General features: G+C 40.4%; 1 protein-coding gene across 1 annotated transcript in view; it reads right to left on the reverse strand.

Annotated features, from left to right (window-relative positions):
* palm1b (paralemmin 1b) overlaps positions 1-22,429 on the reverse strand; it is a 43,656-nt gene that overhangs the window by 9,271 nt on the left and 11,956 nt on the right. The window contains exons 2-3 of the mRNA XM_049597210.1: positions 8,076-8,118; positions 6,119-6,199 (exon numbers count right to left, since the gene is read on the reverse strand). Of these exons, the coding sequence (XP_049453167.1) occupies positions 6,119-6,199; positions 8,076-8,117 (123 nt within the window). The 5' untranslated portion in view covers position 8,118. The remainder of the gene's footprint in view (positions 1-6,118; positions 6,200-8,075; positions 8,119-22,429) is intronic.

The raw sequence follows: 22,429 nt of genomic DNA on the forward strand, positions 1-22,429 counted from the left end.
CTCGCCACACCCTACTACCCAAACGCCTGACATCACTTAATGTACTCACTCATGCACAGGCAAACGCACACACACACTCACACACAGCAGTCTGCACGAATAGTCGTAAAGCTGGGGCGCTAAAGTTACGTCCCTCTCCATTGTTCTTTGGAGTAAAAGCTGCTAACGTAGCAGACAAAGGGCGGAACTGTGATACACATACACACACACATACACACACACCCCTAAATGTACTGAGCAGCTGTAGTGAACTGAGCTTTTTTTTTAATTCATCATGGATCTTTCCTTCGACAAAGTGAAATCCTAAAACTTCTTATTCTTTGAAAACACAGTCTCGTATTCAGTGCCTCCAACATAAAGTTTATCCAGACTGTTATTCTTATTATTCTATCAACTATTGTCTGAGTTTAAAACTTAGCTTTAAGTTTAAAAATAGTCCAACAAATTTTGGGAAAAGGCTTTCTTGCCATGAGCTAGATGAGCAGACTGATGCCACTCTCGCGTCTATATAGCAGAAGACGACGACGACAAAGAATCATGCATTACATGGGGAGATGTCAGAGCGAGGGTGCTGCCCATGGAGGAGGTTTGATACCTCGCTCAGGGGCACCTTGGCAGTGCCAGGAGGCAAGCTGGCACCTCTCCAGCTACCAGTCCACACTCCGTATTGGTCCAGATGGGGACTTGACCTGCCAGTTCCTAACCCTGGTCTCTATGGACTGAACAACTGCCGCCCCAACAGGGGTGTCCAAACTTCTTTGAATGGGGGCCAGATTAGATAATGTTAACAATACCTGCGGGCCAGCTGCTTCTCACATCATGTGGGTTATTTAAAAAAAAAAAATCATTTCCAAATGAGACAAACACAACTGCTTCATTTTCCAGAGAAGAGGTGTTGTCTTCCAGAGAAACTGCTGTGGCTGTATCTACTATCTAGCAGATGTCCTGAGTCAGACTCTGACTCACAGAAACACTCTGAATGTCATATAGTGCTGCTTTTGTATCTGCACTGGTATCTCATCATATATTTATCTTTAGTTGCATTCATGTTATTCAGAGCAAAGTATTTACTACTTCTGCACTGCACTTACACTTCTATTTTTGTGCTATGTTTGTGCTTTTAATAACTTTGTAGACGAATGTCAATGGTAAGTACTACTGGTCATTTCAATCCGTAACATTACTTTTTGCTTCCCTATGAAATGGATCACTGTGACGTCACCCTAAACCCTCTGATTAGACAGCTGGCAACTGTTTTGCATTGGGGAGATATGTGAAATTGGCAAACTGCTGTATTGTCATTCTTTAGCCGGAACTGTTGTGTTTAAAGATATGTAAGTAACCATGGTGGTCTGAGCTGTTTGATGTTTCTGCAGGGCTTATTTTATGTACTGCGTTGCATTGCTGGTGTCTTTGATAAACCAAATCTACCAGCACGGAAGCTGCAATATACTGCTGTGGATGGGGGTGCATCAAAATGTATTTTAGCCACCAAAAAGACCCACCTAAAAAACCATTGATGCTGAGGCAATGCACTTTAATAACTCTTTTTTTTCTTTTGCACAACATTTGCTGGCCCTGTCCATGACTGCTTGGGTTGGTGTTTGTTGGGTTAAAGGAAATGGCCACTTTAGAATGAAAATACAGACAGTACTTACTCACTTTCATGCCGACAAGAAGTCCAGTGTAGTTTTTTAATCCACAAAACTCGTCCAGGGTATTGCGATAACAGCTGGCCGGAATAACAGCTACAGTGTGTAGCGTGGAACCCACATTTTGAAAATGTAATAAAATTTGCAAAATTGACTTGAAAAGATGTAATTTACTCCACTTTCATAGCATCATTTCTCACTGTCAGTTAGCCTGCAGGCGTGCTGTGTTTACATGGCAACTCACACGAGACTAGCTGATTGCTAGTGGTGGTGCTAGTTATTGAGTCTCGCCTGTCTTTTCAAGTCAATTTTGCATGCCGCGGCTTCAGGGCACTTGGATTACGACGGACGAGCCGTTCTGATGTTTTTGAAAGGCATTAGCGGAGTTTTATTACATTTTCAAAATGTGGGTTCCGTGCACTTCAAGTGTAGCTGTTATTCTGGCTAGCTGTTATCCTCCAATACCCCGAACGAGTTTTGTGGATTAAAAAACTACACTGAACTTCTTGTCGGCATGAGGGTGAGTAAGTGCTGTCTGTATTTTCATTCTAAAGTGGCCATTCCCTTTAAATGCTTCACAGAAAATGTAAGTACTACCGAGACATTTTGTATTCTACAGACACACACATGGAGGTGCATGCAAGTGTCTTTCTGTAAGCAAGATTTACATGACACTGCTGGTTTACGTGGGTTGAATGTGGGTTTTACGAGGGTTTAACATAGGATGTTGATCACATTATGAGACGCAGGGTTTTTGATGGGTGTCACATGTAAGACCATGGGTTTCACATGGGAATTGGGAAACTACATATTTTCATATGCAAAGCACATTTTTTAAATTTGAAATTTAACATGTTTTCACATGTTAAATTTCACATTTGAAAACACATGGGGTCAGTACTTTACCTTATCTTTCCCAATGAAAATGGCTGTATGACAGCAAGGTAAAGTGGTGAAAATATTTTCAATATAGCAAACACTTCAACTGATACTGATTTTTTAGGTGGTGCTTTTTTTTTAGGTGCTCGCCGTTTCATTTTATGTATGATACAGGGATTTTATTCCTGGAAATTATTGTAAACAATGTGATTAATTCTACAAACTATGTGTTTGATATTCAGAGTTTTTAATTAAAGAGACTGCCAGCTGCAGCATGTATAATCATATCTGCCATGGCTGGCTAATTAAAAACAGAGCTCTTATGAATGCTTTCTGTGTTAACAACACTGTATTACCTCATCCCACCATTTTGTCTGCACTGTGAGGGTGTGACTGTGTGTGTAGGATCCTGTATTAGTGTGTTTAAATGGTGGGGCAGGTACACGCTTATAAAAATGTGGTAAGTAAACGGAGACATTTATTGGGTTTTCCACATGAAAGCCGCCTCTGGAAAAGCAATACTTGCTGCGGTTTGCACAAAGAGCCTTCTAATGCTCCTGTACAGCGTGATTACACTTCCCCTCCGTGTGTGTGTGTGTGTGTGTGTGAGACGAAAGCGGGGTGCGGTGGGTGTAAGAGCCCTTTCCTGTTGCTGGGAGTGGGACAAAAATCTGTTTCCTCTGCCAAAGCCCTCCGCATTGTCCGAGGCTTCTGTGTCCTTTCATGAAGCAACACACACAAAGGCCGACACACACGTACAGATACACACATACAAAGGTTTGCTCTGAAAATAGAAAAAGTGGGAGCACGCAAGGGCAGTAGCACAGGTCACACACACACACGTCTGCGCCGGCTCATACACACCACAACCTTTGCTCGTATCTGTAACCTGTCGAATTGTCTCGGGCTGAAGTAGCTTTGATAGTGCTGACACATTCGCTGACAAAAGCCTTGGCTCTGATATAATGAGTGTGTGTCCACATGCATGCAGATTTGAGTGTCTTTTTTAGGGAGTGTGTGTGCGTGTGTGTGTATAAACAGCATGTGGAGGAGCTGCCGGTGTTATCGGCCGTCCATTCTGAACATTCCGTGACAGCAGCGGTTAGGGAGTATCTCACTATGTGGGACTGATAGATTTAAAGGAATTGCTGAGATTAATTATGTTATTGTGGCAGACCTGACCGGGAGTATTTCTGGTAAGAGTAAGGGAAAGGCTTGTAGGGGTTCAGGTTACACTGGGAAAGAATTTTATTCATAAATATACTTTAATCTTATCAGTGCGAGGGCTCCAGTACATTTCAAACAAAGTTAAATTGGACTGTTCTCAGAAAGTGTCGATTACAGTGCGAGGTGCATGAACACCAGTTCACTCATTTCACATTCAGGTCTGTCTGTCTGTGAAAGATAGAGCTGTTGAGATTGACTATTAAATTAATCACCAACTAATTTGATAATCAATTAACCTGTTTTTTTTAACAATTGTCTTATGTTTTAAGCCCAGTTCAGACCAAAGATTCGCAACCAGACAAAACCCTTTGAGAACGCTGCAGAGAAAAGTTGAAGCAGTGTGAACTGGCCGTCTGAGCTCGACTCAAGCCAGCTGATGATGTCACCTGCAACTCAGCAAGTGAAATCACCACCAGCTGGTCTTAGAATGTAAAGCACGTCACCTGTTTCTACAGCCAATCGGCTTGTAATGAAATCTGCTGGTCAAGTCAAAATGACCGCAGATGGTGTATTGTCTTGCTGTGGTGGGTGCTCCATCCCCACCAAGCCCTCTGTTTCCGTCCTCACAGTGTGCCGGTGTCGGATGGTGGGTCACTGCTGCTGCTCGCTGTATGTGCTTTTGCCCCCTCACACACACACACACACACACACACACACACACACACACACACACACACACACACACACACACACACATTCTCACTGACTGATTAATTGCTGCTTATTTACATTATTGTGGTGTATTTATTATGAATACAGTCCATATGATGCACGCTTTGTTTCTGTTTTTCGCCATTTCATCACCACTCTGGATGCAACTGTAGCCAGTATCTCACTATCACTGTCCTCACTCATATTTTAAGAAGCTACAAATTATATTCAGCCACAAAATAAACCTGAAAAGCTGGAAATCAGAACAGTAGTACAGAGAGCTGTTGCACAAAGATGATACACCATCTCATCTAGTTGCATTGGTGTGAACCGGCAGGTTTTTAGAACGTTGCAGAACAAGTGGTGCAAGTGGTTCTTGTTGCGAATCTTTGGTCTGAACTGGGCTTTAAAGACCAAACATCTAATCAATTAAAAGAGAAAATAATTGACAGATTCATCAACTATAAAAATAATCATTAGTTGTAGCTCTAATCCAAGAAAAGGTGCAAGTAAAGGTTAAGGTGATGTCTCTGGTATTGTAGGAATGGTGCAGTTAGTTTGTCCCCTCAAAAAAGGATTAACAGATTTTCAAAGCAACAGATGGGGATTGTGGATGAGATACCTTGAGTGGGGTTATACTAAAAAACAACTGATTCCTACTAGAGCTGCAAAGTATACTTTTATAAAAATTTTCATCAATTTGCACAACAAACACATCACCAACAACTCAATTAGCTGAAAGACAGTATCAGTAGAAAAACTGCCTTTTGTGTTCAGATCAATGTTCAGTTTGTTAAGTCCAAGAATGTTGGAAATATTTTTCATTTCTTAAAATTCATCAAGCAGTTTGTTTTATTCTTTAAGTGTACTGAAAGCAGCAGAAAGACAGAACTGAGAACACTTAAATATCTGTTTATTTATCTCAAGTAATATAGATATCGGGGTACTCAACAATGGGAAATGGACTGCACTTGTATAATGTCTTTCAAGTCACATACTGCATTCTTTCCTCATATCGTGCCACCCTAGTTCGTACAATGTGTAGACAGGACCACGTTGTAAATCAAACACCTTTATAGTCACACTCAAAGGCGGCGGGTTGAAAAGCATGCCTTCATAAATGGGGGAGATATAGCATTGTTTAAATATGGTAAAAACTGTGTGCATTTTTGGACAGATTGCTACTTTCCTGCTGCCTTTTATTGTCAATTACTGATTCACTGTGTGTTTAAGTACAACCATGATGAATAAATCTAATTACCAGATGCATTATTGTAATTTCTTTGGGGTGTTGTGTGGAATTCTGTCCTGGATCTTCCTGTCTGAGGTGGAAATAACAGGGAAACTGGAAACATGTATTCCAAGCTCACTGCTAAAGATGTGGTATTAACAAAATGAAGCTTGTCCAAATCATCGCAGTATACTTCCCTGTGCAAAAGATTTGGACAAGCTCTGATTGTGTCCTGTGCACACTGTGGCGATCAAAGCTCTATATGGTGCTATGTTTTGGTCTCACGTCCAAAATATTGCCTGTGAGAACATACCAGTATTTGATCCAGTTTGTTGTAAACTGCCTGCTTAAATTACAAAGTGAGGCTGAACTAAAAAAGAACAATCCAAGTGTACTGTAACTAGCGCCATCAAAACCTTCTACATATGGCAAACTTCACCTGTTTGCAGACGATGTTCTACATTATTTGTGTGTGTACCTTGAGATGCTGGAGTTGCCGTCGGTCATCATCCAGCTGCCTCCTCTTGTTTTCAATCTCTGTCTGCTTCTTCCTTTTCTCCTGTTATAAAACACACACACACACACACACACACACACACCATAATTACTCTGCAAGTGCACAACAACACTAAGAACATTATAAAACAGATGTTTTAAAGAACACCACACTGTGTTCTTAACGGGGCAGGGCACCAGATTTATGATGCATTAGTACTGAAACTCAGGTAACTTATCGACAGATACTAAAACATTTTGGATGGTACCCAGCTCTTGTCTTTAATGGTAGTGCTGCTGATTTAAAGGTAAGTTTTGATGACTAAGTACATTAAGTGTAAGTCCATGTAATTGCTTAATGTGTCTGAAAAACAATTAGAGAGAAAGAGATGGAAGTTGGTATACAGTTAACTTCATGTACTTTATATTGATGGGCACATACTCACATAATACACTTAGTCACTTACAGAACAATGTTTGAACTGTTGATGTTTGACATTGAAGTTGGGGTTGCGACCATATTACATCATACCATTCTAGGTGCCTTCTATGGAGGACATTTGTGTTGACAGATATTTCAAAGGTTTCAGTATGTTCGTATTAAACCATTATACATCCTTCAAAAGAGAGCAATCAGGACAGTACACAATGTGGGGTACAGGGAACACGCAAACACACTGTTTTTAAAGCCACATGCATTGAAACTTTTAGATCTGGTCAAAATTAAAACTGCAAAAATCATGGGCAACATTCAAAAAATGTTTTGTGAACGGGAGAGGGGTTATAATTTAAGAAGAGAATTTAACTGTAAAAAACTGTGTGTGTACAACTAAGAAGAGTCTGTGTATTCCATGGTTTGGGGTGAACTTGTGGACTGGAAGTCAATGGAAGACCAATGAAACTATACAAAAAAAAAAGATATTTCTGACAGATATATAGATGAGGAAAGGTTGTGTTAGGGGAGTGCATATTTATTTTTTAACACTGGGTGGTATTTGGACTGTAAATAAACTGGGTTTAATACTAATTTATCTAATTGGCTGGTGAATAGACTGGGGATAGTTTTATATTAGTTGCAATTAAATTTGGGAATTAGTTGAAATAATATATGTTCCTACTCTTTTCTTACATTTTGTCTTTTAACTCATATAAGTTTTACTTCTATCTACTCTTTTTTTGGACACTTATCTTCGTCTCTTTTGTCTTTTACTATGTATTTTCTTATTTTTGTTCAAAATAAAATAATTCATTCATCACTTATTTTCCTTTTTTTATTTAATTATCTCCTCCATTCATTTATATACATTTAATTTAATTTAATTTAATTTAAGATAATTAAATTTCATTTTATTTTATTTTTTCCCCTCCCATTTCACCATTTATTTATTCTTTAATTCACACTTTTGGGGTGGGGGGTGGGGTGGATTATATGCGTGTTAAACATTTGGTGGTTGTACCGAAATTTTGTTCTTTTTCTTTTGTGCGTCTGTTGATGTATATGTACACATACTGGATGTGTGCATGTGTATGTCTTGTTTATTGTTGTTAAATCAAGAAAGATACTGTTGGGAAAAAAATGAGTTTAAGTAACCATTCTGCCATAAAAGTTTAGTGAAAATTTATATCCCAGTATACATAATTATACAGGATTGAAACCTCACTATTGTGTGTCTGAAAAGACAAAGAGAGAAGATAAAACAGACCGAAAGGATAAAAGACCAACAGACAGACACGGGGAAGAGAGGCACTGAGAGACAGACAGAAAATGTAGCCGCTGCATTAGCTTTCAATGCCCTCTAATGGGTGAAGGAGATGGGATCTAAAAGGTTGAGTCATTAAGAGCGGGCAGTCAGATCCTGACAAGCAGCAATGATTTGTTGTTTCTCCAGCCATCAGTGTGCCCTGATGTGCACTCTGTATATGTGTGTACAACTACTTACAGCGATGGCCTGGAGTCTCTCCTCTTGTGACACCTCAGCCATCCTGAGAGAAAGAAAGAGACAGAGAGAGTTGTTATGATTACACATGACCACCTACATCAGACATGACACACACTGACAAACAACTTTCCTTGCGTTCGCTCACCAGCCATTTACCTTCCAAAGATTTCCCGGTGACTGAAGTTAAATATCTGTCTGCCTGCACTAAATCAGTGTCCCTTTCCTGTCAGGGAGAGTCAGCGAAGGCATGCTAATGCGCTAGCAGGGCGCTGCTGGAGATTCCTGCTCTAATAGGTTCCAGACCAAAGCTCCGGGATGGAGGATGGACAGAAGCAGAGCTGAGGCAAGAGTAGAGGGACTGAGACTGTTGCTCAACTGGGACGGGACACAAATATCACAGTATTGAGATCCCTCAAAAATCATGTATCTTACATCAAATTTTATGTTTTTCTCTGTAGTTAATGTCTGAGATTATCTCTTCCAAGTAGAAAATTGTTCATGACCTCTGACATTAGTTGTAATAAGAGATGCATTCATAACAGGGACTGGCATACCATCTTAAATGGCATTCCTATATAAGAGGACCCAATTTTCACTTTGCAAGAATGTGTTTACAGAGGTGTTAGTTTCATTTCAACCTTGAAGAGCGGCATTTACTGAGGAATGCTCAAAGCCATGGTTGCCCTTAACAAGAGCTGTGTGTCATTAATGGTTGGGTTAGGGTATACTATGAGTGTAATTCACTTAGAGCTGTGATGATGAGTCAATTAATTGGTATGTCGATTGAAAGAAAATAAATTGCCAACTATAGTGATAATTAATAAATCTTTTCAGTCATGTTTCAAGAAAAAAAAAGTCAAACATTTGCTGGTTTTAGCTTCTTAAATGTAAGAAGCTACGTTAATGATGTATGATGTAGTAAATATATAATGGTTGTTGAGTTCTGGACTGTTAGTTGGACAAAAGAAGCAATCTGAAGACGTCACTTTTGACTCTAAGAAATTGTGACAAGCATTTATTGGTTAAAATGATTAAACATGAAAATAGTCTGCAGATTAATTAATAATGAAAATCAGTTGCAGCCCTCAATACACACAGTCACCTTTTCTTACTGTACATGAGATTCATTGCACGGCAAAACATGGAAGTGTTTTACTGTTTAAAACCAAATTCGATAAAATTCTTGTGTTAAAATTAAAATTAAGATTAGACCTGAAACAGTCACTTGATCAATTAATAAATTGATCAACAGTAAATTAGCATTGGCTTTTTTGTTTATTGACAAATGTCATATTTCCACTTGCAATGTTGTTCTAGTTTTGGAATGTTGGTCAGAATAAAGAAGACATTTATCACTTCCATCATCAAAGTATGATGAACATTTTTCACAGTTTCTGACATTTTTTATCTCTCTCACATTTTATTTGAACAATATCAGCTTTTTCTCCCTGTGTCAGCGTGGGTTTTCTCCAGGTACTCCAGCTTCCTCCCACAGTCCAAAGACATGCAGGTTAACTGGTGAGTCTAAATTGGCCGTAGGTGTGAATGTGAGTGTGAATGGTTGTCTGTCTCTATGTGTCAGCCCTGTGATAGTCTGGTGACCTGTCCAGGGTGTACCCTGCCTCTCACCTAATGTCAGCTGGGTTAGGCTCCAGCACCCCTGCGGCGCCCAACAGGATAAGTGGTTATGGAAAATGAATGAATGAATCCACTTTTCATAGAGATAAATTCCAGATTTTGTTCTGATAATAAAGTGAAATCAAAACCAAATCAAGTGATAAATCCATTACTTGAGAAATGCAAAATAACCGCTGATGACTACAGTTGCAGTCCTAGTTACAATATCACAAATTCATATTTAACACCATTGAATAATGTACGGTCTAATATCTCAGTCTGAATTTATGAACGAGGACATTCATTACCTTTGACACCACATTATACTGTCAGGCATGGTTGAGATTGTCTTGGCCACTTGATAAAGTTAATTGAGGGGGACAAATCATTCATATAAAATGATAAGTGATGACACGTGTCACCTCTGCAGGGATAGAATTATTTTGCTATAATATAATAGAAGGGCTGCAACTAATGGTTGTTTTCATTATCAAGTAATCTGCAGATTATTTTCTTGATTTATGGATTAATAGTCTGGTCTAAATAAGGTAAAAAAAAATAGTGAAAAAAGTCAATCAAAGTTTCTGAAAAGTCTAGGTTGATGTCTTTACGTCTTTTTTTTGTCAGTCCTAATGCCAAAAAGATTCATTTAAATATGATTTTAATCAAGGAAATGCAGGAAATCTTCATATTTGAGAGGCTGAAAAGAGATTTTGACACTTTTTGCATTAAAGAAATTACTTGGATGATTAATTCATTATCAAAAAAGTGAAGCAATTATTTTTCTGTAGATTGACTCATCGATTAATCGACTAATCTTTGCAGCTCTACTTCAGCAAGAACCTCTGGAAACTGAAATGTAGCCCCCCAAAAAACTGCTTTCAACAGATTGGAGGTGGAGGAGCAGCAGTGTGCCTTTTCCAGCCTGAACTGTAACTGCATCACAACACATATGGGATTCTGATTTTTCCGCTCCAGTCCAAACCAAACTCTTACAAAAGAGCGATGACACAACGACTCTAACTCCCGCCCACCCCTCTCCAGTGCCAGTAAAATGTGTTAAAACTGTTTGATCGTGTCACTCCTCCTGATGAGTGGCCAGGACACCCACTGATACTGTGAATCTGCTTGCATCATTTCTCAGCTGAATACTGACAAAGGTTGGATTGTGAGCGCATCAATAGAGCAAATCCCTCCTATGCTGCCCTTGCTGCAGGGCTGGCCTGGTTGCTACACTATTTATTTCCCACACAAAGGTATGCAAATGCAACAGCACAGCGGCTCCTCACAAAACATAAAGAAGCATACATTTCCTGTCATGCTCCCGAGTCTGCTGTCCAATCACAGCAGCTGTAGGCCTCACATAAAACCTCAGGGGTGTGTTTTTGGAAGGACACTCTGTAACATGCAGGACTCAGGCACCAACTTCTGGCACAGCAACAATCAAACAGCACACTGCTCTCCACCACATCACCATCACATGGAGACCCTTTGGAGAAGAAGTGAAACCACAATCATCTGATCAACCCCACATATAAACACACGCACAAACATTGCACTGTCTAGACGCATTCTTTTAAAATGTTGCTTTTCCCACTGAGCCAGCACAAACAGGAAAACATCTGGAGATGTACCGAGCAGAATCAGGCTCAATAAGGGAAGTCAGTCATTAGTCAATAATGAAATACAGCTCTGAATTCGGTAGTACATAATGTCAAGAACTTTATTCAGGTGTTGTTTATTTTATAACATGTTTTCGCCCTTAATCTCCGTCCCTTCCCGGCCCTCAGGTCACAGCAGAAGCAGGGCAGCGAGCTGACTGAGCATCGTGGGGACTCATCTGGATCAGTTCACCAGTGGTATAAAGGAGGCCTGGAAGCAACGGCTGTCCATCCTGACCTGAGAAAGGTCACTGTGAGCATCAGCTTAGAGCCAGAACACACCCACAGCGTGGCTACGACAGGCAGAAGCTGCATGGAGACTGGAGGTGCAGGCAAAACAAGTCACAGGTTTTTCTATTAATGTTAAACACCCCTGTTAGATACATCAGCGGTGAAAAATGCAGGACACAAGATGGTTTATCCCCTGGATAAACCATCTTGTGAACCATCTGTAAATCCCAATTCACTACTCAAAAGTTTATTGGCAACAGCCTGCACACAAAACGACTCAGTATAGTAACCATGCAGCTGCAAAGTGGCGCTGCCCGTGTTCTGGAGGGGCGACCACGTGGGCAAGATATGTAAGCAAACTACAATGTGACACGAGAGATGGAGACAACCGAAGTCTGGTCTGAGTCTGTGGTGGATTTATAATGTAACACGACAGAAGCAACTGTACATAAAACTACAGTTAAACGATTCCACGACTGGAAACCATGGATTACCAGAAGCATCCAAGAGGCCTCAAACTCACACTGCAGCCATTCTGAAAACATGGACAGCTATAAAGCAGCAGCCTATGCTATATGAAGAGGCAAAAAAGGACAAGTTGAAGGAGCTGACAGGATTGTGTGATTCTTGACCTATGACGCAATGAGCCAATCACAGTGCGTATAGCCATTTCCATACACTCGGACATTCTCTGCCTGGACGTCCATTGAAATGCATTACAGAAAGTCATTTTTGTTCGGTTTTATGAGCTTTTTCTGATATTTGAAGTTTAAAAATCAGTGTGCATGGGGTACATGCAACTCCGACACAAGGTATCCTGAGAGGCTGGGTGACGAGGTGTATTTTTTACCCTTTAAACCACATCTCAACCGAGAAAAGTGTCTCCTTTGGATAAAGTTGTGTGGTAACGTTAGACCACAACATCAACTCAACGTGAATAAGATTAACAATGATGTCTACATCTGTTTTAAAGTAAATCAACATTGTGTTTTAGGCAACATATTGTCACTTTGCTGGAAAGAAATATAAAGTTATCTTTAACATCTCTAGCTAACGTTAGCTAAAGTTAGCCTAACGTTAGCTCCTAGCTGCGTTGTTCATCATGTCACCTTGTTTGCTGGGAGTCTATTAGGCCTATTTGTTCTAGTTTTGTACTCGTGATCGACATCATTGTTAGCTGTTGTCCAAAGGGCTCTAGTTGCTTAACGTTAACTTCTGGAGCTTAGCTTCATTAATTTATCTGTAATCGCAGAGATAACAAAGGTTGGCAAACGTTATGCTGAATGATTCAGTGTAAATACTGTAGCACCAAACTAACGGAGAGACACTCTTGGTAAAGATAGTAAAAAGGCTGTTATCCTTTTCTCATATTCTGAGCCAAAAACCTTAACTTCAGTGGAACAATTCTGATCCTCTGTCTTGTTGTCTTTGATGGTGACGGCAACGAGATGCGGTTTATCACACTTACACTGGGACCTATAAATTTTGGCTTGTAATTTAAGCTTTTCATCGACCTTCTCAACAATAAAATGATGAATATATCCCTCCAATGCGTAGTTTAGGCCCTTTTGGTTACTTCTCAATGACATTTGATCGTTATGTCTCCAAAAATCATCAATTGCCTCCTGCGAAATGCCGTGTATTGTGACACCTGCCATAGCACCTGTGACTGAATGTTGATAGTTTGTCCGAGTTAGTGGAGGGGTCGTGGCTTAGCCATAGGTCAATTAAATGATAGATTGATTTATGAGAGTTTTGTATACCTGACACAAAGTAAATTGCAGTTTAACAGAAGTTTTTAACCCCCAAATTAGTCTACAGGTGTCAGACAAGTGTTTCGAATATGGTTATCAGAGTGAGTTGTACATCTACCTTATGCCAACAGGAAGGTGAAAGTATAAAGTAATATGACAGTAGTTGTTTAAAGATGTGTAACATTAGAAATGTGGACTTTTACATAGAAAGAAATTAAAAGATGTATAAATGAAATTAGATAAAATGTTTGTAGTGGTTAAGACCTTCAAATTCAAATTTAAGACTATTTAATGACTTTTTAGGCCTTCTTATTACAAATGAATTTAAGATATTTTAAGAATTTTTCAGGACCTGTAGACACCCTGTGAGTTCTATGACATAATAACAGGGAATATGTAGTGTATACTACTAAACAATCAGGTCACAGAAGGTTAAAAAAAATGCAGCATTTATTAAATCCATAAGTCAGCTTGACATTAAGCTGTCCAGCTACTAATTGGTTGGTATAACTAACAAAAATCTTTAACGTTATGTTGACATAATTTTAATTTGCGAGCTTTAACAATAGATTTTATGTCTAATTAGAGCTGGGTGTGTTATATTTTGATACCAAGGCTGGTACAAACTTGAGTTTTGGGGTAAATACCAAAACAATACTTTTTTTCCAATTCCTTACTTTGAAGAATATAACTTTGTTTTTTCTCAAAACCCATATCTCCTTTGGACAAAAGTGAGACAAACTTCTCAAATTCATCAGTGTTAAATTTGGGCTTAAAGTTGTCATATGAGATCTTGGCCTGATATCAGTACAAGTTTGAGTCTGAAAGCCCATCCTTAATTTTGGGAATGGTAGTTAACTGAAGGCCCAGAGCTCTCAACTGTCTGCTGTCTCCTGCTAGCCTGGAAATCCAGACTCAAATCTTGAAAGATTTTGGCCCTCACCGACACACCCTTCCTACCCAAGGGGCAGCACTAACTGAGGCATATTAAATGCCGCCGCACGCAATCGGATAGCACGATAGCCAATCAGAGCAAAAAACAAGGTGACGTATTCATTGCACTAAGCCCAATTTGTTTGCCGAACAGTGGGGCTAACTGATATATTATGCTTTTGCTGTATCCCGTCGGCAAAACAGCAAAAACGTCCTTCCTGGAAATGAAGGCTTCTAGGGCAGTCTTCTGTTCCTCTCTCAAAGAAAAAGGTAAGTGTAGTTGGCTTAGCGTTTCTTTCAAAGCTAAATTGAATGGACGCAGTCCTTCGGCAGCTGCCATCTTGGCTGTTTACTTTTCGACTCCTACGGCGCAGCGCTGTCGTCATCATGTTACGCCCACCCAGAGCCCGCCTTGGTCAGACAGACTGATCTGATTGGTCCGATGGCGATTCAACGGGCTCTGCTCGTCAGGGCCAGATCTCCGTGCAGAGCAAATTCGAATTTGCTGGGGGCGGGGCATCTGGATTTCCAGGTTAATCTCCTGCCTAAATTTACATGTTACAACTGGGTCAACTCCATGACCATTAGTGTAGATTTCACCCTTATTATTAAGAACATGTGCATTTGTCCTCCCCAATAAAAACATAAATGTAGTGTTTTCATGCTCACAAAGTATAAGACATCTACACCCTAAAGTTATACACAAAATGCACAAATTGGTGCATAAAATTCACCAGAATGTAGAAAATTAAGTGTTGATGCTAAAAATTTCCTGGCAGAGCAAGCCCGAACTGTTTGGTTCTGGACTTTCCACATCCATATATGATGTGCAAGGTACCCTGGGTGCGTTCTGGGGTGTCAACAACATACCAAATACAAAATACATTTCTGTATTCAAAGGAAATGTACAGTTTGCATACAGTCTTTTTCTCAAAAATAAATTCACTACCTTGGTACAACACTGCAACTTGACTTTTTCTTCCCTTTCAACAACAAAAGAACGTGGTTACTTTCTGAAAACACTTTTTTTGTTGGTGTCTGATGCCGGTAGTCACTGACCAGGCAGCAGTTTTCAATGACTTCGGAGCTCAGAGCTAAACAAACAAAACCTTCCTCCTTGTCTGAGACCGTAAGACTCAGTTGACCTTGTGGTAAGACTACTTTGTCCAACTGAAAGCATGATGGAAATGAGGAACCATTTGTGGAAAAATAAGTTTGCAAGACACCCATGCCTACATCTAAAACAATCACCCTCCAGTGACAGTGGAAAATCCATTAACTATGCAGTCTTAAGAACAGATCAGATGTCCACTGGACGAACTGGGAGTTAAATACTCAGATTTTTTAAGCATGCCCCACCATTCAATGCGGTATTTTAATACTACCCCTACCTCTCTAACCTCTAGGCTACAGCTGTAATGAATTTTTAAGATGTATTGGAAAAAAAATATGTCCACCTTGTTGGAACATCGTGGGCATGCATCCTGCTGCCTCGCTCATAAATTATGGACAAACAAGGAGAAAGGAAAGCAGACACAAAGACAGGCATCCTTGCGGCGTGGTTGGAAGAGTAATTACATTTATGGCTGAGAAAAGAGGACAGCCGGGGGGCCAGCAGAAACATATTGAGACAGATAAATATAATAGATCAACTTTATTGGTCAGACTGAAATCAGAAAGGAAGCAACTGTCTCAGCCGGCAGACTTAAATATAAACAAACTGAAACCGGGATGGTTTCGTCAATACATCAAGGCAGGTGCACGGAGTCAAGAAGTCAGGGAAATGGACTAATGACTGGCCCTATTCCCTGTTGAGTGCACTGCTGCTGTAGCATTTCCAGGAACACATTAACTGCCTGCATAGAGCTCCAGCATCCTCTTCTAATAGCATCATGGTCCTCTGGCACCAGCAGTCACTTTACACACACTCTCTATCTGGACTGAAATGTCCTAAAAGTGATTACCTTAATGCCCATGGAGCTAAATGAATGATAATCCTGCTGGGCATCTTTGTTTAGGGATATCATGATGACCTAAAACCCAACCTTCCCAAGGTGAGAAGAAGTGATTTTCCTTCCACTGAACTGGCAGGATGCACCAAACCCAATTTAGATAGAGCACTTCCTACAACATTTTGTTATTTGTTCCAGTTGCACTGATATGTTCTGAAAAGTCGGTTAAAAGACATTGTATTCATTATTCACGCTACAAAGTCTGGGAGTAAAAAGGTCAGAAAGTACACGCTGTACTGATGTGCACATGAGACCAGTCACACTGTAACTGCGGGACAGCCACGGGCCATCCGTCTATGCGTTGGCGGTAGCGGCAGATTACACCAGGTCTCATCACCACTAATCTGGGATTATCTTAAACGCCACGACAACCTGGAATCGGACACTGTGACAAACTGATTGTGATCCCACGCTACTCAGAGGCACAGATTTTTTTTAAAGCTTGTTTTTTTTTTTTTTATAGCATCTGTGCTTCATTATATAGTAAACACTTGAATGCACAATGCCTGAACGGATCTGACACCTACAACATTGCAACCATATGGGATGCCCTTCAGCTCGAGGAAAGAGAACAACATCAACAGAAACATCATGAATGAAAGAAGAGGGATTTTTACAAGGAGAGATATTAAATGAAACTGAGTTTTTAAACAATAAATCTTGTGATATTCTACATTTTCAACAAATCCCACAAGAAACAGAAATGGCAAATAACCTCCATTATTGTCAATGGTGTTGCTGTTGCTGTGTGACTATTAAAAACACATCAATGCGCAACATAACATGACTGACCCTTAAAAGGTCATATGTAAGAAATCTAAAGCAAATAGTCATAAAATCCTCCTAATATGTCACAGAGACTAAGGAATAACATTCATATTAGTTACGACTGAGCTACAGCAGCACGGCAAGCAGCATTAGCAGTGTCCCGCTACATAGCATTAGTAGCCGGCTCCTCCTCAGCTGTATCCCTGCAGCAGTGTTAGCAGCAGAGAAGCCGGGCTTGCTCAAACGGTCTGCTGGAAAACCGAAGATCAAGGACGCGGCGACGCAGCCCTGCCACGGCAGCCGCTCGTGGGCAAATAAATCAGTCTCCAGCGTGCCGCTGTCCAGCAACCTCGAATCTGTAGGGGAGGGGGGGGCGGACACAACTCGCAGCAGTATTTTGAATTTGAGTGCAGTAACTGTTTTGGCCACATTTTTACATATAGCGCCTTTAAGGTCTGAACTTTACATATGAAAAAAAAGCAAAAAAACAACAAAATTATTGGCTAAGCTCAAGCAGCAACCCCCAGCACTCAACTCAAGTGAGGCCAACGTGGAAGTGCCAAAAACTGCAGTTCATTGACTGCTCACTAGGGGCTGGCTCCCAAACAGAGCAAATTTTACAGTCTGTGGCTAAGATGCATGTAGCTGTAATGCAGCGTTGTCCTCAGTCCTGGAACAGAGCGGAGGAGATCAAATGACGTACAGACAGAATTCATGTCACTTACTTCAATTTCTTCGCCTGCTTGCTTTTCATAATTGTAATAATGACTTTTGGCCTTGACTCCATTTCCCCCCATTGTAGCAGTTCACATACAGAAGGGGAATGACAGGGAAGTGAAGGGACAGTCAATAAGAGACACATGCAAGCTGCAAACAGATGTTTTATGTGCTTCCCCCTGCAGATTTTGACGTAGAGTCATTCATAAATTCAAAAAATATTTAGCACTCTGCTCTACATTCTTATGCAAATGCTGTGCTCGGATTAATTAATTAATTCTTTGATTTTGAAGCAATAGCCTTATGATGTTGTTGTTATTTAGCCTGACTAAGGCTATTGAATGGTTAAATCCATGGATTTTATTTTATATAAAATAACTGCCACCTCATAATTTAAACAGTAGCGTGTAAGTGCTGTTTAAAGATGTTTAGTTTAAAATGTGCACAATGCATAATCAAGTTCAGAATTTCATAAATACATGGATAAATAATTTAGTTCATGATGATTCAAATCTTATTGTCATGAGACTGAGTTGATGCATACAAGGTAAAGGTGGAAGCTTCGACGGTATTAGTTCATTGTTCGCTTATCTTAATTTCTGTGCCGGAACTAATGCTCATTGTCAGGTGTACCACTACGGCGGAATTCGCTGTGGGACAGTGTATAGCACAGTGCTGAGAATGTCTTGCTAGATTTGGCTTTTGTTGTGTAAATGTCTGAGGCGGAAGTGGATTGTCGGAAAGACAATCCAAAAGATGTTTGAAGGACTTAAGAGCTTTGGGAAACTCTTTTCATGACCAGTGGCCAACGAGGTATTTCATTTCACTATGTTTCTCATGATTGCACTGACTGCCATTTTGTTTTCTCTTCTGTCATGTTGCACTTTGTACACTGTATTGATGAGTTCTCTGTTATGTTTATTTTTAAAAATAGTTTGACGGCATGACAAGAAGGAGATGCTTCAGAGAGACAGGAATGCCCGAATAAACGCCTGTTTAAGAGAACCAACCTGCGTCTGTGTTGTTGTAAAAGGGGCAACACTAGGCAGTGAAGGTTATTTCAAGTCAGTCCCGTACATGCCATCCCGCTGTCATTAAAATTCACTTTTTATTCTCAAATACTGTCATGGCCGTGTTGTTGACAGTGGCTTGCACGGCTCCATAAATGAGTGGGGTATCAGTTTTAATCGTGGAAATAAGAGCAGATACAGCAGCAGGCAGCTCTGCAGCAGCGCCACACCCACAATGCTGTATGTGTGAAGACTGCAAGCATGTGAGGTAGCCATCAAGCACTGCTCACGCATGCAGCATGGCCCGGGCCTTATCTTTAAAAGCAGGCATGTACAAAGTCTGGCCTGGGAGTCAGTCGTGGCCAGACGACCAACATGATACGGCCAGCAGACATTTCCTGCTACGTAGCAGACACAGCCACAGCAAAGGAGCGTAAAGTCGACAGTGAGGGCTGCTGGGTTTTTTTTTTAGGAGCGGCTGACAGTAGAATACTTTTTCACTGAAAGACTTGTCGTTTTTTGTCTCATTTGTAGCTATGTGAATTCTGAAACCTTCTTGTCAACCAATCAGAGAACAGAGAGGCAACATATTACCGTCAAAGCAACAGGTGTGTTATCAGACCAAACAAGGAGAGGGGATCGAAAGCCAAACAGAAAAAAGGAAAGGCACCGAGAGAATCACACTAATTTTACACTTGTTACAAATTACAACAAATTACCTTGAAAATAGCCTCTAATGGTTCCAGTCATACAACACTGGCATGAACAATCTAATAACTTCTTTCTACAGAGCTCTCGTTGCCTCGTGAAAAGGGAAATGAGTTCATTCAAGTGTTAATTCATAACAGCGAGAACCCTTTAACTGATATTGCGCAGCCATAATGAAACTCCCTGGCACAGACACACACACGCACACACACACATGAAACACACACACAAACTCCCTCGCAGAAATCAGAGAAAATTAAGAGGCAGAAAATGAGAAATATCGAGGTCAAGGGAAAAAAATTAATTACTAACTATTACTTAAAATCTAGAAAGAACCCACATGCGAATAAGATAGTAACTTCTGGCTATTCTTGAATGAGAAAGGTATGTAGACACACAAACGAAAATACACACAAAATAACACTGTCTGGCACAAAAATGTTTTCTCTTCAGGAAGAATGATGACTGTGAGAATGACTCTCGAGCTTAATGACCCAGGTCCTGCATAGAAAACCCAGAGAGTCTGGAAGAGGAAACTAATCTCAAATCCCCTTCACACTCGCTGAGCTGGAGTGGCACTTCTTTCTCCTCCTCTCTACTCCCCACTTCCACAGTTTCCTTCCTTCAGGCCAAAAGAGCACACAGACAACAATACTCCTCCCTGCTTTTCTGCCCTGGCCACACACACACACACACACACACACACATACACACACACACACACGTCCCAGGCCAGCACCCACACCACGACTTCTCCACCACCACACATTCAGCTCTGCATCCTTCTATCTGGGGCAAAATTCGGCCAAACATAAACAGTCCAGTGCCAATGAAAACTGGAGGAAGTCCGCTGAGGTCACTTGTTAGTATTCCAGGGGTCAGAGGGTTAAACTCTTCTTCCACCCCCAGAGGTCACCCATAAATAACAGCTCTGTCAGTACAAAGCTGAGTGACACACTGTGAAACATCCATGTTGGGAAGACAAATGAGAAGCCACACAGAGACTGAGACACGTGGGGTGGGAGGAAGAGGTCAGAAAAGAGGCAAATGAACTGGGATTTTGAATCTGTGTGCCAAAATTTCCTATGAAGTTCATAGCATATTGCAAGTTAACAAGAATTAGCTATTAAAAAAACTTCTACTGTGCTCTATCATCGCACTTACATAATTGTTTGGGGATTCGGAACAGACCGAATAAAGAAGCACAGGCCGAAATATCTTGACATTAACTGTAGTTGCTATCATTAGTCAAGCTCCAAAAACTGGATCTTAAACTACCCATAATGCACCTATGATAAGATGTGTTTTTTTTTAAAAAAAGACTGCTGCCTGGTAAATGCCTTGTTTTTTTTTTTTTTAACTACATGTCCCCAGTTTGTGCACAGCCTTTAAATGACCCCAATGCTCAGTAGCTAATGTGCTAAATTTGCATTTGTGATGTATTTATGTTGCCCTTATTTTGCTATTTCCCATGAACAAGGAAGTGTTTTCATTTTGGAAAGACAGTAGACATAGAGGTTACAGACAGAAATTGACAGTAACTTTAAGACGGAGATAAACAACAATAAATAAGTAATAAGGACAAACAGGAGGAGTTTATCAGAGTTTGGCATCAGCCAAGGTATTAACTGCATTTATTTGTGTCAAACTGTCTAATAATTTTGAGTTGTTGCTGTCTGTTGATGGAGTTAATTGAGAACGGAATAAACTCCATTAGGCCATCAGTCCAGACTTTTATTATTTTGACTTGGACGTGACACAGCCTCTGTCTGCAACCCTTAAAGTTTGTTGTCTTCGAGCCTGAGCTAACATCACGTGAGGGCCATTCACAGTGGCATAGCTGGAGTTGTGGCTAACTTTGTAATACTTGTTGTTTAACAGCAATATTTTGGCCTTTCCTACTGACACTAGGCCACTTTAAAGGATGGTTTATACTAACACTAGTTTGTACAATGTTTCGTCACCACATCTAAGGCAAAAAGTATCTATAGCTGTTCCAAATGGCCACAAGGTCAGGGGAAAAGTCTGCCAAAGGTAACAGCACACAGCTTCAAATAATCTTTTCTTGAAGTCATCCATAGAGTTACATAGAAGATGACGTAGAGCCTGTTTATTTATTTACACATTGTGATCCAACCACTCAACCACCTGTCGAGGTGGCCTTGGACATATTTGGTAGGGTAAGGTAAAATAGAGTAAGGTAAGGTAAAGTGTCCCCAAGGAGCAATTTAGAATACAGACAGTAGTCAGTAGTACAACAAAACAGACAGTACAATACATAACAAACAGTATCCAGTATCACACACTGTCAGGGGTAAATCACGGACAATTTGTGGTTAAGATAAGAAATAGCAGATGGGACAAAGGACAATCTGCAACACTTAAATGCTACATTTAGGAAGGCTAAACCTCCGCCCTGTTGGAAGCATCTGAACCTCAACATGGAGGGGATGTTGAGAGTCTGAGACAATCGTCCAAGCTTTAGAGGTGACCCTCTCTTCATACAGATGCTGGAGGTTATTAAAACTGATCTTACAGCACAACTTGACCACTTTTTCCAACTTGCTCTTGTTTTTAAGGCTTAGATTACCAAACCAACAGACAACGTTAAACGAACGGACTCAATAAAAGCAGAATAGGACAATTCTTGGAGTCTGTATTTTAGCCCAAATCCTTCCAGATTGCCGGTGGAATCACTGTTCCAGGATCAAACACTACCTCTGCATAGCAACACTGGACAAGAAACTCAAGGCTGTACTTCAGTCCATGAGGTTGGTCAAAGGCATTCAGAGAAAACACCACCACACAGTGACAAGAGCACCAAAACCAAACGTGACATCCATGATTGACAGTTGACATTGGGATTAACGGATCACCATTCATTCAACTGTCAAAACGACATTTAACACCACAAAAACAATAAAAATATACATGACTACTTCC

This window comes from Epinephelus fuscoguttatus, linkage group LG14 (assembly GCF_011397635.1).
Source record: "Epinephelus fuscoguttatus linkage group LG14, E.fuscoguttatus.final_Chr_v1".
In the NCBI taxonomy this organism is placed as follows: Eukaryota; Metazoa; Chordata; class Actinopteri; order Perciformes; family Serranidae; genus Epinephelus; species Epinephelus fuscoguttatus.